The following is a 19,679-nucleotide window of genomic DNA, read 5'->3' as shown; positions in this document are numbered from 1 at the left end:
CGTTATTCAATTAAACTTGTAAATACCTGTAAACACTACATAATTTTAATTAAAACCTGCAAATACCATATAATTTTAATTAAACCCTGTAACAATAATATAAGTTAATGAATAAATATTATCAATTAAAACATATAAATTCGTATACATCAATGTAATCTAGTCCAAGCCGCTCTCTTGTCAGTATAAATATTGTCCAAGTGACGAACACTCGGATCACGAAATCTATGCCATTGGCTGGCAATGGGAGGTACTGGAAATCCAGGTCTTAAATAAAGACGTATGTAGTGTTCATAACTCCCCAAATGACAAATGACAATCTCTCGCTCCAGTGGTCTTCCATCGTCCGAACGCATCGGCAGTATAGTACAACATCCTAACTGTGGCGCAGTAAAAAGGAATATCACTGCATCCAACACAGATGCAACAACATATAAGTCATCCGAACTCACCATCCAGTGAGATTGACTACACCCCGCTCATGTCCATCTAATACGCGTGAGGATATCATCTACTCGGTTCCAGAACACTAGCTCATACAGATCACGGTGAGCTCGCACCTCATTTTCTATAAGCAATCTCAACAGCTTCCACTCCGCCTGGTTATTTGTGATGGCGTCAGCTAAAACACGAAATCCACAGTTACCATCTGATACCACATCTAGGTATCTAGTAATATATGGTACGATTAGTCCATGGACCCTATGTAAATGTTGGTATCAACTGATATCCGCATCAAATCCGGCTGCAAATATGAACATACGAAGTTCGTCAGTGATAATATATTTACTTTAACATGAACTTATGATTGTTTTCGTATTCCTCCGTACTACTTCCTCCATATCCATATCCCTAGTCCTTTGAGTATTATTTATACCACAGGCACATTTAACCAATATCCATTTTAACTTACCCCCTGTCTTGTGAGAAGCTATAGTTAACTCGAAGCCAAGCCGAATCGCCGTCTGTTTTGCCCAGTTAACAGCTTCCTGGTATGTTTCAAACGTCTGTACAGGATAAAATTCCCTACTGTAATCGACACCGTTACCTCTGAAGTCTTATACGGAACCTGCAAATGATAACTAACGAACATAAGACTCCATTATGATCAATTTCGTCAATTTTTCGGGGCATAAACCCCTAAAATTCAATTTCCAGACTACTGGGCGTGTGTATATCATGCCCCACCACAAGATGGGGCGTGTGGCTATCACGTCCCACCATGTGGTGGGGCGTATGAACATCACGCCCCACCTTGTGGTGGGGCGTGATAGCCACACGCCCGACAGTCCGCCAGTCCGAATTTTTGCAAAAATTCAACAGAAAACAGATATGCTCAAACGGAAAAATATCTCGACTTCAGCGGCTTGGTCGTTCTCGTCTCTTTCTGGGGATAACGGATTGCTCGCCATTATACGTGTAATCTCTGATTTCGGAAAGAAATGAGTTTGGGAGAGTTTGAGAGAGTTTAGGGTTTTGAAATTTTTGCTAAGAGGCGGTATCGTCTTTTTTCGGGACCGATGGTGGGAAATTGGGGCTGGGTATAATAATCCATTTATTTTATTTATGAAGAGTTAGAATTCCAGTTGGCATTATCTAATTTCACGGTATTCTTGTATTCATCATAATATATATAAATATTTGTTCTTTGTATTACATATATAAATCTCGGGTTTCTCTCAACCTCTCTCTTCTCTTATCTTGTGGTGCACGATAGGTATAAATGTTGTTCTAAATATTATAAACCTATCATTTGTGCTGATTTTGTTTATTGAGTTGAATCTTTTTAGAAAAAATAGAGATATTTTTGTTGGGTCAATTGCCTCGTAATCATCCGGTGATTGCCTCTTAACCAACTCATAATCATATGGTTCATATGTAGGTTTATTGAATTATAATAATACATGTCTCTTACAGTATTATTCTGAGGACCTCTTATACATGTCGAAGGCTTTCTCCCCTTCCCTAAGGAAAAACTTGCACGTTAGTTAATGTGAGTTTGAAAAGTGTACCATTGGGTGGCATTTGGATGTAGCCCAAATTGTTGTTGTTCGGAATCTTGAGTGTATTTTCTTCTCTTAATTGAGAAATTTGGTACTTCTGATTAGATTAACAACCTCCTTCCTTGCATCATATTCTTATTCTTGGAGATCTAGTCATTTCCCCCTAACATCATATTGATCCACCCATCTGGTGATTTGATCATTCCTTTTGTCGGCATGTTTCATGTCCAGGAGAAGAATATTTGTTTTACTATATCAACATGTCTTTCTACATATTTTTTCTTTGAATTTCATTTTGGCTGCATTGTTAGGTCTAATGGAGGATATGACAAAAATATGTTTATGCGGTTTTAAATCTTAATTGATCGTGGTAGATATTTTATAAAAAATTCCAAAATGTTAAATTTAACTTCTTACAGACCATTGTGTTTAAAATATCTAAATGAAATACTATTTAACATTTAAGAAGCTAAATTTTAAGAAATACTCCTATTAGGTAAAAAGAAATAATATGAAACAATATTGCTGACCAACAAGAAGGGTAAGAAGATACCTGAGAGCCTAAATTATTCCATGTACACACGTGCCAGTCACCCACATGTTGTCGAGTGGCCAATCAACAATATTAATATACTAATAATATCCCACCTAGAAACAATTTACAAAATGTTCACAATAAGCATAAGCATCTCAACCCCATTACATTACAAACACGTCAATGGCAGGATTAAAGAAAACAACTTTATTATCAGCAATACAATCCTCCTGCGTCCAAAAGTATTAGCAATAAGAACAACTTTATTTATCTGTTTTTATCTTCTATTAAACAGGAAAAACAAACTCAAAAAATGAAATATTCCTGGAAGGTCATGTTACAGGACAAATGAGGCAATACGAGTCAAGAAGAAAATCACACCCAGGCTTGAATTGTATATTTTACTTATTTGACTAGATAAACCTCTCAGAACTGGGTATCACCAACCAACTCATAAATAAATTACAAGACTGCAGCACTACTCACTGGAAAAAAAAATACATCTGTAGATATGACTAAATCAACAACTTCCAAATTTTATACCTAAAATGGAAAGCGTTTATTATTCCAGGAGAGATGCAATCCACAACAGGAAAATAATCAACTTGCAGCTCTTCCAAAACAATTTAAACCAATACTCTAGAACCCTCTTTCTCAATTAGCTGAATCTCTGCTATAGAACTGATCAAGAGTCTTTGCTGGGATACGGTGGAGTAGCTCACGGGGGAAGATGCGGAGAAGGGTCCAAGCTAAATCAAGTGATTGAAAGATGTTGCGAGTATCGTAAGCTCCTTGGGCCACAAATTTCCGCTCAAATTTGTCCAAGAACTCCAAATATAACTGTCATTAGTTAAAAAAAAAAAACCCATCAGTTTTGTTTTAAAACAGATTATTCGCTATGATAATGATAATTATGCAAAAGAAAGTCAGACGGACCAGGTCTTCAGAAGAAAGTGCTTCTTCTCCAACCACAGCTTTCATTGCCTGAACATCCTTCCCAATTGCATAATTTGCATATAGCTGCAAATCAAATGTAAAGGGTTACAGAAAAGAAAAAGAGACAATAAACTGAAAGCATCCAACTACAACTAACAAACCAGACCTGATTGGACACATCAGAATGGTCCTTGCGAGTCATTCCCTCACCAATGGCACTCTGCAACAAGAAAAAAAAGGACACGGTTTATCATATGCGTCAAGATAGCATCGATTTAATAACTACAAATTTACATAAGAATTTTATTTTTACCTTCATCAGACGAGATAAAGATGGAAGCACATTGATTGGAGGATATATCTGCCCGATTAAAATAAATTGATAATTCAATCAAATAACAATCTTCAACACAAACCAATATTGAAATTAAAGATCATACTACCTGAGGTTCAATATTTGTTATGCAGTGTTCTAGCATAATTATTTCAGAAGAGACAATAAAAAATGTTATGTAATTCTGTATCACATGTTACAGCAACTAATAAAGCCTTTAGAGTAGCGAAGGATTGGGTTAATGCTAGGGCCATTTCGAACTAAACTCTTTTTTTCCTCAACAGCAAACTGAAATGCTTATACGACTTTACCTGTCTGTTGTGAAGCTGTCTGTCAATGTAAATTTGTCCCTCTGTGATATATCCTGTAAGATCTGGTGTGGGATGCGTTATATCTGAAAATACAAGAAAATCAAGTTAAACCAATCTATTACAAAGCATGTTGTACAGGATAAGAATGGTGTTTTGTAATTACCATCATTTGGCATAGTTAAAATTGGAATCTGGGTAATGGAGCCTTTTCGCCCCTCAATCCGTCCAGCCCTCTCATATATGGTTGCCAAATCAGTATACATATATCCAGGATATCCACGCCTTCCAGGCACTTCTTCTCGAGCAGCAGACACCTGCAGCAGGAATCACTATCATGAGTTATGCATACAGTCTCAAGACAATGCTTCAATAACTTCAGAGTACTCAATTAAATTATAGGTTTGAATGTGAAACAAATTTAGTAAGCCTACAAGCTTTTCCAGAGATCTTTGATACCCCGTGCAGGCAGCAATGCAAAAGATTATAATAAACAATGACAAATGCAAAATTAGGATCCAGCTGCTTGTAAATATGCGACACATCCATGACATGGAAAGAAAAGACCCATATTTTTGCCTCACCTCACGAAGAGCATCAGCATAAGAACTCATGTCAGTGAGTATGACAAGGACATGCTTCCCACAATCATATGCCAAATATTCTGCTGTGGTAAGAGCAATTCGAGGTGTAATGATGCGCTCAATTGTAGGGTCATTTGCCTGCAGACATCATGAAAAAATCAAATTTCAGGAACAAGCGTCTATCCAGGATATAATATAACAATTATGAAATCTCTTCTTTGGACATTACAGCAAAAAACAATTAAATGCCCATGTAAACTGTACCAAGTTCAGAAAAAGGGTCACTCTCTCCATTGATCCGTTTTCTTCAAAATCACGTTTGAAAAACTGTGCTGTCTCCATGTTAACACCCATAGCTGCAAATACAATAGCAAAATTGTCTTCTTCTCCATCCTGAAAAATTACAGAATTAAGACTTAGCTTCAGAAAGAAAAATAAACAAATGCAAATGTATTAATAATTAACAGCCCTAGCAATTTAAATTGACAAATCACAATTTGATTCAAGGAAAAAAAAAAAAAATCCAAAGTACTTATTTCTAGATTACAAATAGAATGAAGTATAACATGTCCGTTTATAAGACTAGTAGTAATGAATTATAACTCATAAGTATGTGATTCAATAATTCCATACTGAAAAAAGTAGCTTTCATCTCCATTTAGATATAAGCATATATCAGGTCATACTATTTCATAGTGGAATATTGATTGATGCTACCACATCACTGAATATCATCCAGGTTACTCAATCAATTAAAGCATTTAAAAGTACCTCAAGGAGATTCTTTGACTTCTCCAATCGCTTTACCAAACCTGCCTGGCGACAAATCTGAGCAGCTATTTCATTATGGGGTAGACCAGCAGCAGAAAACAGAGGAATCTTTTGTCCTCTAGCAATAGAATTCATGACATCAATTGTTGAAATCCCAGTCTGTATCATCTCTTCAGGGTAGGTTCTCTCACTCGGATTAATAGAACTGCCTGCAACAGACATTTTATACATTGGATGACATGTGATTTTTATATAACAAGCAACACAAATTAATTAAAAAAGATGGCTTGCATTAAATATTATTCACCAGAAATGTCCAAGTATGCCTCGGGTAATATAGGAGGACCATTATCAATAGGCTTCCCAGAACCATTAAAAATACGCCCAAGCATATCCATTGAGACAGGAGTCTTCAGAACCTGCAAATAGTAGACATCATAAGTGTAAGATATAGGAGTTAAGAGAATAAATATATGATCCAAGGAATGTACTTATCCGATTTAATGTATAAAAGACCAGATAGTGCAAAGATTATGATGTTCATTTTTCAAGTCCTTTGGGGACATGAAGGAAATGGTCCAATTGGAAACACACTCTATCCCGCTGAAAAGGGAGGAGAGAAGGGGAACTCATTCTTGAACTTAATTCATGTAACGATTTTTGTTGGGAAAATACAAAGAGGCAACAGAAGTTCCTCTTCTTTAAAACGCATACAAAGTGAAATTCAGTGTTCAATATTGAAAGCCGCAAGTGTTGCCGCAACTGGAAAGAATGAAAAACTTTCTATGTATTTCCCTTTACAACTCCTTTTCTTTTTCATTACTTTGAGCCCAATTAGGTTTTTCACAAGGATTTCTCTGATAGCTTTGAAGAATAACTTTTCTTCTTCAGTCTTAAAATAAATGCTATCAACGTGAAAATAATAGCAACAGCACAAACAGTTGGGGTGGGGAAGTGCATGGAAGTTATATTGACCTTATCATGGGGAAAAATGAAGTCATGGTTTAGTTATGGGAACATTAGCGTCAATCCATGTTTCCCAAAAAATTTAGTTCTCCAAGCTTTCAAGAAATAAAACCTATAGTAAGAGAATGAGAAAGTTTCTTTTTCATTGATTGATACATCGGTGAAACATATGCGAAAATGTTTTATGGTAGAATGCCCAAATTGAGGCACGGACTTGAAATCACTATACATACATATGACCATCAAAAGCATGCTGTCTGGAAATGGACACGGACTCGGAAACGGACACCGGGAAATGTTATTTCTAAAAAACATAGGAAACAGAAACTTTGGGGAAACGTGTAAATACTAAAAATATACAGACATATCTATAAATATTAAAAGTATAATAATAAAATATTAGTATTTATCCTCTACAGATGATTACAATGGTGAGCAGAAAATAGGAATAATTAGAAATTGTGGAAAAGAAATTATCATCAATTAAGAAGTTCTAGCTAAAGAGAAAGTTTCAATTAGCTAGAATCATAGTCGGAATTGGAATTGGCTTGTGTTTGCCGGCGGAAACGGTTTTCTAAACCAGAAACATGTTTCATTATTTATGGAAACGCACCGGAAACATGTCGTACTGGTTTCTAAGAGCTTCCGTTTCCGAAACGACACGAAACAAGGAAAATCTTCTGAAAAGGAGTTTCCATGCAACATAGACAAAAGGATAAACATATCTTATATTCGTAGAATAGTTATTTCCAAGTTTAGCTATGTGCGAAGTAAGCAATTTAAGGTAATTCCCTTCAGAATGGGATATTCGTTCCTAGACTTCAGCTTGATTGTAAGATAACCAGTTTACCTTGCAAGCCTTTCCCTTCCTAACCCCTCCAAACCCATCATCCAATCAAAGCCTAAATGGCATCTGATTTTTAGCATTACAACTTGCAAAGAATATTTCTGCAAAACATAAATTTCTCCATTGCAGGGCACAATTCTAAAACAGTAGATAGTTGAATTTAATTCGTTAAACATGTCTCCAACACATGCAATTCATATCTCCAAAGAGTTATGTACCCAAGCATCCAAAAAATAAGAAAAAGGTTAAATATAAGATAACCGTTAGGGGAATATTATATTATTACATTACATATCATTTTAGTTGTAATCCATGGGTGACTATTTGATTTTCAACTGGTTCAAAACCATGTGACCTACTACATTGTCAAGTAACAACGGATTTAATTTTATATTTTGTGCTCCTCTAATGCAAGCAGACATGTGAGGCAAATAGTTAATAACTCGTTCCAAGAATTTCCAATTTGCAGTATTGATTATTGAAGGCCCATTGATACTTAATCAAAATAATACTCATCAGTTTTGTGGGGACATCAACTTCGTACCTCTCCAGTAAATTGGACAGTGGTGAATTTGTTGTCAATCCCAGATGTTCCTTCAAAAACCTGACCAACAAGACAGCATATAAATAGCATATATTGCTATCAAACTTATACTAGTTTCCAATTTCACATGAATTGATCAGAAGTAAGGAGCAAGAATAAGTTAGTTCGCCTCAAGCACCAATTCATACATATGTAGGATAGCAATTAAAATGCCTTAACAGCAAGCAACTACTCAAAATCCTCTAAGTCCTTATCAATGCAAACTAATGGAGAACATAAAACAAAAATAACCTGAACAACAGCTCTTTCGCCATCAACTTCAAGCACCTGACCACGACGCATTGATCCATCCCCTAAACGAATATTAACAATCTCTTGATATTTTGGCCCCTAAAACGGTGAACCAGGTAAGTATCGCTCATTATTCAGTAAAGATTTAGCATTCAATAAGTACTGGAATAAATATCTACAGAAACATAAAAAGAAGTGTATATACAATTAATTTGAACAAAAAACATTGTCACCTACCTTGACCTTATCAAGTATAACAAGAGGTCCAGCAACTCCTGAGACAGTTCTGTACTCTGCAATTCAGGAGATGATTCCAAATCAGATTAAAAATCTAGATATTTTAAAACATATTTTAATGGAAAATATTAATCATACCCATGCCGATCTCCAGCGTTCCTTCCTCCATATCGTGATTGTTTTGCGCTACGCCCATTACGAAGCTGCATTGAGAAAGATGAGAAACAAAAATAACATCAGTAATAACAATCAGCTCCAACTAAGCAATGATTAACTGAACAACTGTAATTGCAATTCAAACAGTAAGCGAATTGAAAATGAGGATCACAGATTAAAAACTGAAAACCAAGGACTGAACCCTAAAAAAATAATTGAATCGTTAACTAAATCGAAAAACCTATTCGAATCTAGGAAATCAATGAAAATAAAACCTGGCTGCTGAAACGAAATTGAGGTCTAAGGAAGGAGAATTAAGTAGAGCAGAAGAAGAAAGGTTATAGATTGGGCGGGATCTATTCCACGATCAAGTAAATGAGAAATAGAGAATATCTGGATCTAAGATAAAATGGTACCTCTTGTTCGTGATCAGAAAAAACAGAAATAATGGGAGAGAGAGAGAGAGAGAGAGAGGAGATATTTCAGTAACAGGAGGGATAATAAACTGAGAGAGATCCGATGCTCTAAATAAAATTCAATTTCAATTTAATTATAGTACTGCTTTTATTTTTACACAACTTTAAAATTATTTTCTTTCTCATAAAATTTAAACCTTTACAACTTCAAAATGGAAAAGATAAAGTTAAAAAAAAAAAAAAGATTGTGGTTTCGTGGCATTTTGAGAATTGAAATTTTTCTAATGATAAAATGGTAATGTAGTTTTCAATTTTACCAGCATTTTTGGGATCTTATTGGCTTGATTGGTTTGAAAGTGTTTAATGTTTGTATGGTTGAGCAGGAATGAATTTCCTACAAATCTTAACCATACTATTATTATTATTATTATGGTAATTCCTAAATGTGGTTTGTCGGAATGTACGACCGATCTTCGCGCCCAGTTCATTGTTTCATTGTAATATGTTGTACAAGATTATTGCAGAAGTTCTAATAAACCGTTTCAAAATTGTGCTTCCAAATGTTATCTTTGAAAGTCTCGGATCAGGCTTTAGTGGACAATGTGTTTATCGATTTTGATCACATGGACCTTAATGACCATATAGTATTTAGTGACTCATCGTTAGATCAAAACTTATTAGAATCCTAGGATTGAGATTCAAAGTATCATAAGACTTAGATTTAATAAGTCTAGGTCTAATTGTAAATGACCAAATTCATTTGGTTATTAAGGTCCATGTAAACATTGTTGATGTGTTTATTGCCTTTAAGTCTCTTCATTACATGAAAAGGAATAACAGAGGGTTCAACGGTAATGTTGCTTCAAAGATTGGTATCACTAAAGCATATTATTGAGTTGAATGGGGGGTTTTTTGTTTTAAGTATGTTATGTCTCATATGGGTTTTAATGGAAGATGGATTAAGTGGATCATGTTTTGTGTTTCTACTATTGCTTATTCTATTTCTTTGAATGGGTCTTGCATTGGGCCTATCAATCTACAGATGGGTCTTGGACAATGGGATCCTTTATTCCTTTATCTGTTTATCATGTGTTTTAAAGTTCTTTCTCGTCTGCTCTACAAGGTTGAGGTTGAAGGGCTTATTCACGGTTGTCGAATTGCTCATGGGGCTCCTAGTGTTTCCCACCTTCTCTTCGCTGATAACAGCTTCCTTTTCTTCAAAGCTTCTATGACAGAGAGTCAGGCTATTTCAGATATTTTAGCTGAGTATGAATCTGCTTTAAGGCAAGCAATCAATCTTCATAATTTCGGGATCTATTTTAGTGCAAATGTTTTTCAGAATACTCGGACCGTTATTAGTAACTTGCTTCAGGTTCACTCCCCTCTAGATATAGGCTGGTACTTAGGCATGCCTTCCTTGATTGGTCGTTCTAAGAAAGCTAGGCCTTCTCATTGATAGAATTTGGAAACGTCATGATAGTTGGATTTTTCAATTTCTATCTAATGCGGGAAAGAAGTGTTCTGAGGTGTGCTTTCTCAAGCTTTACCTACTTTTTGCATGAGTGCCTTTTTAATTCCTAAACCTATTTGTGATGAAATGCAACAGATGATAAACTCGTTTTGGTGGGGTACGAAGGATAATGTTAAAAAGAATATTCACTGGTTTAATTGGTCAGTGTTGAGTTTTAGGAAGAAGAAGGGTGGCTTAGGGTTTCGTGATCTTCACAATTATAACCTATCTTTTTTAGGAAAACAGTGGTGGAAGTTTTTGAATAGTCCTCAAATGTTGTTTAGTAAAATTTTCAAAGTTAAATATTATCTGCGGGAAATAAGGCAATATTCATGGTTACGTTTGGAGGAGTGTGTGCTGTTTTCGAGATGTTCTTTTTCCGATAACTAGATGGAGGATTAGTGATACTGAGAAGATTAGGGTCTGGAGGACCATTGGCTTAATAGAGATAAGGGAGTCTTACATTTCTCATCCTATTTTTGTAGAGTGGGAGAATATAGTGGTCTATGATCTTTTTGTCCAAAGAACTCGGGTTTGGGATACTGGAAAAAATTGAGCTTTATTTTCTCAATGGAGGTTGCTACTACTGTTGCCTTAAAAATTATGTTTATCTTTAGGCCAGATTTTTTGATGTGGCATTACTCTAAAGATGAAGTTTATTCGATTAAATCAGGTTATATACTCCTTGAGGATAGAAGTAGTGATAGAGGGGTGGTGAATGGGTGGAAGAAGCTTTCCGATTTGGAGGTTCCGCCAAAGGTGAAATGTTTTTAATGGAAGTTGTGTTCGAATATTCTCCCAACTAAATGATTGCTTAGATATAAGCACATTCAACTTCCTTTTCATTGTCCAATGTGTCTGGAAGATGTTAAGCATGACTGGCACATTTTTATTGATTGTTTGTATGCAACCAGTTGTTGGGAGTGTATGAGGATCTTTTGGCCAATTGGCTTTCTTAATAGATTGGTCGAATGGTTTTTGGGCATTTGTGACACAAAAAGATCATGTAAGGTGGAAAAAGGCTACGATTTTATGGCTAATCTGGTCACAATAAAATCATCAAGTCTGGGAGGGAGCGAGGTGCTATCCTCGCGCTATTATAGAAGGCGCTAGGAGGTTGTTCACTGAGGGGGAGACACCTAAAGCTAGAGTGAGAGGGGTGTTTCCTTCTAGCCTACTGTTCATATCCATAAAGCTAATGGGCATTGGGAGAGGCCGATGGAAGGTTGATATAAATTCAATATGGATAGTTCTTTACTCAAAGAGGAGGATCATTGTGGTTTTGGAGCGGATGGGCGTAATAGTGAGGACTCTTTTGTTGTTTGTTGCATCTCGGTTTATTGAAGGATTATTTAACATGATCATCGTTAAAGTCATGGCTCTCGGACAGAGTTTACATTGGATTATTTTGTTTGATCTCCATAATGTTTGATTTAAGGTTGATGCAAAAGGGATAGTGGACAAGCTTAGTTCGTACAAGAATGATCTTTTGGAGCTTGACGGTATTCTTTAAGAGTGTCGTGGTCTTCTTCAACAACATATAGACTTTAAAGTTGTTTTTGTTTCCGGTTAGTGAATAAGGTGGCTCATGTTGTTGCTTGACATGTCTTATACAATGCTAATTTTTTTTATTTCTTATTCAATTCCTAGTTGGCTCGAGGAAACTTTATGTAAGCATCTATCTTTTTTTACGTAATAAAGTTTCTTTTTCTCTTAAAAGAATAATAACACTATAGAGTCTTTGTGGTCACCATAACTACCAAATTTAGGTCTTTTTGGATTGGGTTATAGTTTCTTTCATCGCTTCTTGGATATTGAAGCTTATATAGATTTTTTGTGTTTCATAATTGAGGCGATGTCACAACCACTGGAACATCTCCTCATTCGTTTCTCTCTTAATAAAAGGGAGGAGGAATCGTAGAAAACATTGAAGATGATAATGTTAGAGAAATATGATGCTTGACATGATGAGTTCTCTCCTAAAAAACCTTATGAATATATGTGCATTAACCAAAGCTTTGAGTGGACAATGGAGGATGCAACATTTTAATATTGACGAGGGGGGAAACAAGCGATTTGTATGTGAATTTCAGAATCACATAGATGACAGGATTCTTTACAAAAGGTCGGGGTTATTCGAGAGAAATGTGATTGTGTTGGCACGTCTTCATGGATTTGAGAGATCATCTAAAATTTCCATCTACAAATTAGGATTTATGATCTTTTAATCAATCAATAAAATGCGCCTATGCTCAATTCAATGGGTAAATTACATCAATGGCCACTAAATTTTATCCATTTTAATATTATGGCCACTGAACGTTAATATTTTACGGTGTGACCACTAAACTTTATACTTTTTAACACCGGTGGCCACCTAATGCCTCAAAACAACCGTTGACGGTCTCAAAATAAAAAATTGAAGAGTTAATGATATTCTGAGGAACTTTAAATTTTGAAAATTTTCATTTTGAGGTCATTTAGGTGTTGTTCGGTTAGAAGCAATGTTTTGAAAACCGGACCGGACCGGCCGGTCGAATCGGTCGAACCGTGAACCAGTCAAGTGTCCGATCCGGTTTTAACTATACAGGTTTAACTATATCAGACCGTATCAAACCGGGATCGAACCGCGAACCGGTGTTGAACCAGTAAACCGGATTGAACCTGGTTTTTTTATCATTTTTTGAAAAAAAATATTGAATTAAAGAAAAAACTAAAAAAATTAGACAATAGAACAGTCTATTTAATTTTAATTGAATTTATTGTGTTAAACTATGGGTTTGATTTTAAATGTGTGAATTTTTAATTAATGTGTTGAATTAAGGATTGGTTATAATGTGTGAATTTTTATATTATCTGTATGCTTTTTTTATTTTTAATTAATATGTTAACTTAAGAATTGTTTATTATAGGTATGAAATTTTTAATTTTATGTTCAATGAAATATGATTTTATTTTATATATATATATATATATATATATATATATTATCCGGTTGAACCAGTCTGGTTCAACCGGTTGAACATATTGAACCTTGAACCAGTTATCTCACCGGTTCAATGTTCGGTCCGGTTTTGAAAACATTGGTTAGAAGAGAGAGTGGATTTTTAGAGAGAGAAAACTCCAAAAAGGTGGTTTTAGAAAATAAAAAATGTGCTTTTATGGTAAAAGTCATTCTAAACAACTTTAATTCTTGAATATTTTCATTTTGAGGTAATTAATGGTCATTTTGAGGAGTTAGTTAAAGTTGAGTGGCCATCGGTGTTAAAAAATATAAAGTTCAGTGACCATACCGTTAAGAATTGAAGTTCAGTGGTGACAATGTTAAAATGGATAAAGTTCAATGGCCATGACTGTAATTTATCCTCAATTCAATGGATAAAGTTCATAGATAAAGTTCGATTAGGGAGTGGAATTACCATAAATTTGTGCATGTTAAATGTAAGTTAAAAAGAGATGTGTTCAAAAGTAACAATTTATAAGTGTTGGCACATCCACTATTGAAGAATATAGAGTAAGAGTTACAGAAAGAAATTGATGAATTACACGTGTCATAGGAGATTATATGGAACAAAGGTCTCGTGCCAAGTGGTTGAAAAAGAGAGGCAGAAACATGTCATTTTTTAATGCAAAATCTATAATTAGACAACATAAAAAATTATCTCGTTGAATTACAATATTCTAATGGAATTAGTTCGAATGCGAGAATAGGATGTCTCAAATGATCCTTAATTGTTTTCAAGAGATTTTTACTAGTTCTGAGCCGAATGGATTTGTGAATTTTGTTCATGTAGTTGATACTTCTTTCTCCTTGAACTTACAAGTTACGCTTCAGTATGCATTCTAAAGAGAGAAAGTCTTTATTGTTGTTCAAATAATATGGGTGATGATATTTTGTCAGTTGTGCTTAATTGTCTTAATTTAGGGGTTATGCCTGATAACCTAAACCATATTTGCATTTCCTTCATACTAAGAGTACTTAAAAATGTTTCTATTATGAAAGACTTAAAGTCTACAGCTTTATGAAATATGATTTATAATATTATCTCGAAAGTGATTATTAGTAGACGTAAATTAGTGACACCAGCCTTATTCATTACACCCAATTTGCCTTTGTACCTGGAAGGCTTATTAATGATAACACTATTATTGATTTTGAGATCTTTCATAGTATCAAAACTAGATTAAAAAGAAAGAAAATGAATTTGCACGGAAACTTATATAAGTAGGACCTATATCGAATTGAGTGGAACATTCTAATTGAAATGATTTTTTTTTGTGACATTTTATTTAGTTAATTATGATATGTGTATCGATTGTATCAATATATTTTCTAATAAATGGTCAACCAATAGTTTTTTAAACCTACCAAGGGACTTCTAGGTGGTACATTTTTTTTTTAAACCTTTCCATTAAAAAGAATAAGTAACCAATTACTTCAATCAATTTGTTGTTAATATTTTAAAATTTTAATTTAATATCTCTCAATCTAATAGTATCTTTTATATTTATATATATATATATTAAATTATTTATTATTTATATATTAATAAATTATTTAATAATTATATTTAGATTTATTCTTAGATTAGTTAAGATCGATTTTATAAACTCAGACTAGTCCATCAAGTTTAACCCATTGGATAAACCGTTCCAAAAAAAAACATAAACTACTATAATTATCTAAATCCAATAAAAAATAATGCTTCAATTTAGACGGTTTAACTAGTGACCCGTGAACCCAGATAAAGATTTACCAGTTGAAACATGATTAATTTTAAGCTTAAATTATTATTGTTTTCGAAACTAAAATTATAGATTGATATTGAAGAACATTACTATTAACAATATAATTTTCATAAAAAAAAAAGTTAACAATATAGTTATGCTAGTATTTTTTTTTTACATGTGATATATTTATAATATAAATATTTCAAAATATTATAAATTGTTATTAAAAACATTACTGTTTTTTTAAGTAAATATTAGGTTACAGGCTAAGATCGGAATGCAAAGATCCAAACTAGGTTGGCATTTTCACAAAACCAATCAAAAACCTAGACCCGAATTTTATTAAAATGAGGAAAAAATACATGAGAAAAATTAAGAGAAGCGAAATTGTTCTAAACAATACATATCATCAGAAATAAATCTATTACAAAAAGCTGGTGCAGAATTCCACCAAATAATATGATCTGTTGTGACGTCAAATTTAGCCAATGCATCAACCGTTCTATTTCCTTCGCGAAAAATATGAGTAACATTTAGATCCATAGAAGAACAATACCGAAGACAAACAATCCAATCCTGTCGCAACGCCCATTGAACAACTAGAGAGCGCTTCCTAAGCAAATTCACCACATAAACAGAATTGCATTCCACCCATAATTTGTGCCATCCTTTTTCCCAAGCAATCTGAATAGCTAAAATAACGGCTTTCAATTCGGAAATATGCGCAGAAGGGGTATCCACTCGAAATTCAAAACAACCCGAGCAAATCCTCGAATAGAGCGAAACACCCCCATGCGCCCCTTATTCCTGTATTAATGTTTGCAGAACCATCTGTGTTAACTTTGAGCCATCCCGGTGGAGGACGAACCCAAGTAACACTAACTATATTAGGAGCTCGAGGGGGTCTAAGGGGAATGTGTAACTGCCTAAGAACACAAAGCTCATCAACATTGTTTTTCATATGACCTTCATTACCAATACTGCCTTCACGAATCATAATCCAACGCCTACGAAGCACAAGATGAATTGATGGTGTTTCATTCTCAAAAATCACATTATTTCTAGTGTACCACAAAATCCAAATCAAACTAACAACTCCAACTGACCATAACAAACCCACTTGAGAACTGAAGCTATGATTTAAACAATTCAAGATAAGAGTAATTAGAGAATCCGTCAATATGATATGTGTTAAGCCCAAAATATACCTAAAATATCATATATAAATACGTTAAATTTACATTGAAATCGTGCTAATTATATTCATTTAGAATACTTTTACGTCTTTATTTACTTCTTTGATGCAAGGTACTTAAATATTTGGTAAAATCCAAATAGGAGCGAAAACGAAGCCAAAACGGAGCTAAAATGGAGGAAAAACCTAAAAAACGTACCAAGAATGCATATCAGTCAGAAGAACGCTCAAGGAGGACGAAAAGCAGTCGAGAGACAGGGAAACATCTCTCTGTCGCGACTGAGATTTTGAGAATCTCAGTCGCGACTTGCGGAGGCCAGCTCGGGAGAAAAATGAAGTTTTCACTCGTCCCTATACCCCCTGTCGCAACTGAGATTTTCAGAATCTCAGTCGCGACAGCGAACCCTTCTGCACACAAAACACATGTTTAAATCGGAAAAACGCGTCTGTTCGTTCGGATAAAAGCAACCCTTCACCAGCGGACACGACCCATCATTTACAACCCTTCAACAACTATAAATAAGTGATCCATTTCAGAAATCAAGGTTGGAAAAAGTTAGAGAAATTAGAGAAGAAAGTTATTATGTTGAGTTTCTAATTCAGAAAAGAATCAGAAAGTTTAGATTTCATTTCTATGTAAACAATCGTGCTGTACACGAATTGTTATTAGATTAGTTATAAACAGTATTAGTTTAGTTTTCATTCTGGTAGTAGACGAGATCAGTCTCTATTCCGAAGATCCAGCGAGAAGAATTGACGGCTGAAGCGCATGAGGTTTGACGAACCTACGGAGTTTGAGAGAAAGATTGACGACCCGGATCTCAAAGTTTTCGTTACAATGCTATCCAAGTTTCTACTTCTCTGTTAACTTGTGAAAATTCACATTTCATTAATGATATACTTATTTATTCAATACATTCTTACTGTTGTTATTTTGATATTGTTCTGACGAAATGATTTTCAAAATGATAAATTGGTGTTTTTATTAAAACGTTCTATTCCATCTTATTCATATAAGAACTTTGTTGAACACTTGACAGATTTAGTTTTTATGGATGACATGATCGCTGATCGCGGCTTATCATACATAAAATACTAGTTTGATTAAGGTAGGAATCACCTCAACATCAGGGGGATTTCTATGGTTCGAAGCCATTTAATTGAATAAATCGCTATATTGTTACATGTCCATAATCTTACAAAGTTAAAGTTGTTTTCTTTGCTTTATGAAAATAAGTTCTATTTTATTCCAATTGCGGAAATATCTGTCTTGTAATCAAAACCACAAAGACAGAACTGTTCTCTAAACTCAATATAATCCTTCTATCTAATCCTAATTTACCAAAACCAATTCAATCAATTAAACGATATTCTTTTGTTAAACCTAAACACGTGACTAAACCGAATTAAATAAACTTTTAGTTAAAAAGCGTTCCCTGTGGGTTCGATATCTTTTATTACTACAAGCGTATACCGTGCACTTGCGGAAATCGCTCAACAAGTTTTTGGCGCCGTTGTCGGGGATCGCCAAAATTTTTGACAAAATTTTAAATTTTTCGTGTTTTATTTCGAATCTAGGTTTAAACATACTTATTTTAACTTTTATAATTTAATAGTTTTCATTTACTAATTTATTTATTTTTCAAAATTCTGTTTTGTAGGTAGTTTCGGTTCGTGCAAGATTTCAGGTTCATGCGTAGTTCTCGAAGTTCAGGCATTGTACCAGACCCTATAGACCCAAAAATTGAGAAAACCATTAGGAAGAACAAGAAAAATAAGAAAAACAAAAATAAGACCCCAGTAAAAACATATACCGAGCCAGAAAAAATGGCAGACCCACCAACACTTATGGAATACGCTAGGCCAGGTGTGACCGGTGTAACCAATAGTATCGTTAGACCCAGAATCACCGCAAACCAATTTGAAATTAAGCCAGCTTTGCTTAATATGTTGCAAAATAATGTAACATTTTACGGGTTACCTAACGAAAATCCTAACACCCACTGAACACATTTCCTTGAAATTTGTGACACTTTTAAAATTCCAGATGTGACTGCAGAAGCAATCAAACTTCACCTCTTTCCCCTTCACCTTGAAGGACAGAGCCAAAGAATGGTTAACTTCTATGCCAGCCGCAACTTTTGCCACTTGGGAACAATTAGCCCAAACGTTTTTATCTAAATATTTTCCTTTAGCAAAAACCGCAAGAGTCATAAAGGAGTTAACATCTTTTTCTCAAAATGACAATGAGACTCTTTATGAAACTTGGGAACGTTTTAAAGAACTTCAACGTTTATGCCCACACCACCAATTACCCGCTGAACTTTTAATGCAAACATTTTACAATGGACTAAATCCTACAACTAGGGGTTCATTAGATGCTATGTCGGGAGGGCTATTTATGAAGAAAACATCAGCCCAAGCGAGAGAACTTTTGGAGGAAATGGCAATCAACAGCAGTATGTGGCCCGCGGAACGTGGACATATGCCGGTAGCAAAACCATCATCCTCCACCACACCATCAGTTAAAGGTATAGTTGAACTTGATCCAGTCGCAATGCTACAAGCCCAATTTTCTGCTTTATCGCACAAAATTGACAAGTTTATGGCACCACGCGATACCAATGGTAATCCAGTCCAAACGGATATGGACTACGAAAATATGAGTGAGATCGAACATGTAAATTTTGTCCAAGGGCAAAGCCAAACTAATAATCCTTATTCTAATACCTATAATGCTGGATGGAGGAATCATCCTAACTTTAACTGGAAAGATAACAGTAACAATAATGCCAGTGCTAATCAAAATCGTACCACTAATTATCAAAATCAGTCAAGAGATACGATTAGCACTTTATCTTCTAAAATCGACAAGTTTATAGATGCTATCAGTGGAAAAATAAGTAATCACGACGATGGTTTTAAACGGATCGAAAATAAATTCGATCAGCTTATTAAAAACCACTCATCTAGCATCCATAATTTGGAGATTCAAATTGGTCAACTTGCTAAATCAATTCCATCCCGAAAAGAGGGAAGTCTTCCCAGCCATACGGAAGAAAATCCGAAAAAGCAGGTGAAGGCTATTACTCTTCGTTCAGGAAAAAATTATCAAGGGCCTGAAATGCCCGAAGATGTAACATTACCGGGAATTGATTTACCAAAGTCCAAAGAAGATATCTTAAACACAAATAATTCACCATCTGACGCAGGTACCAAAACTTTTGTACCCAAACCACCTTTTCCACACAAAGTCCGAAATAAGGACTATGATAAACAACTTCTAACGTTTTTGGATAAACTTAAAAATTTGCA

General features: G+C 34.7%; 1 protein-coding gene and 1 non-coding gene across 3 annotated transcripts; both read right to left on the bottom strand.

The window, feature by feature from the left end:
* Positions 1 to 2,722: 2,722 nt before the first annotated feature.
* On the bottom strand, positions 2,723 to 9,075 carry LOC136222111 (V-type proton ATPase subunit B 2). 2 transcript variants are annotated; one of them, XM_066009601.1, is made up of 15 exons: positions 8,929 to 9,075; positions 8,495 to 8,559; positions 8,357 to 8,412; positions 8,120 to 8,218; positions 7,829 to 7,888; positions 5,779 to 5,890; positions 5,472 to 5,680; positions 4,965 to 5,093; positions 4,701 to 4,838; positions 4,283 to 4,433; positions 4,120 to 4,202; positions 3,788 to 3,835; positions 3,641 to 3,694; positions 3,475 to 3,558; positions 2,723 to 3,378 (listed from the first exon to the last, which is right to left on the bottom strand). In XM_066009601.1, the coding sequence occupies exons 2-15, from the start codon at positions 8,550 to 8,552 to the stop codon at positions 3,193 to 3,195; spliced, it is 1,467 nt and encodes a 488-aa protein (XP_065865673.1). In that variant the 5' UTR covers positions 8,553 to 8,559; positions 8,929 to 9,075; the 3' UTR covers positions 2,723 to 3,192. The 2 variants fall into 2 exon arrangements, with proteins under 2 accessions (XP_065865673.1, XP_065865672.1); XM_066009600.1 differs by having other exon boundaries at positions 8,788 to 9,014.
* A 9,495-nt stretch (positions 9,076 to 18,570) lies between these two features.
* Positions 18,571 to 18,677, bottom strand: LOC136225209 (small nucleolar RNA R71). Its single transcript, XR_010686936.1, has one exon. It is a non-coding gene; the product is annotated as a small nucleolar RNA R71 (small nucleolar RNA).
* Positions 18,678 to 19,679: the final 1,002 nt, after the last annotated feature.

This window comes from Euphorbia lathyris, chromosome 3, assembly GCF_963576675.1.
Source record: "Euphorbia lathyris chromosome 3, ddEupLath1.1, whole genome shotgun sequence".
NCBI lineage: Eukaryota > Viridiplantae > Streptophyta > Magnoliopsida > Malpighiales > Euphorbiaceae > Euphorbia > Euphorbia lathyris.
The sequence above is the reverse complement of the archived record's forward strand: the minus strand, read 5'-3'. Positions and strand labels throughout refer to the sequence as shown.

What these genes read in the sequence shown, in the direction of transcription:
- LOC136222111 (XM_066009601.1), bottom strand. Translation starts at nt 8,552, where the DNA reads ATGGGCGTAGCGCAAAACAATCACGATATGGAGGAAGGAACGCTGGAG. An exon ending in GGCATACTTGGACATTTCTG is followed by an intron (nt 5,681 to 5,778) that starts GTGAATAATATT and finishes TGTCTGTTGCAG; the next exon opens with GCAGTTCTATTAATCCGAGT. An exon ending in CACTTTCTTCTGAAGACCTG is followed by an intron (nt 3,379 to 3,474) that starts GTCCGTCTGACT and finishes AACTAATGACAG; the next exon opens with TTATATTTGGAGTTCTTGGA.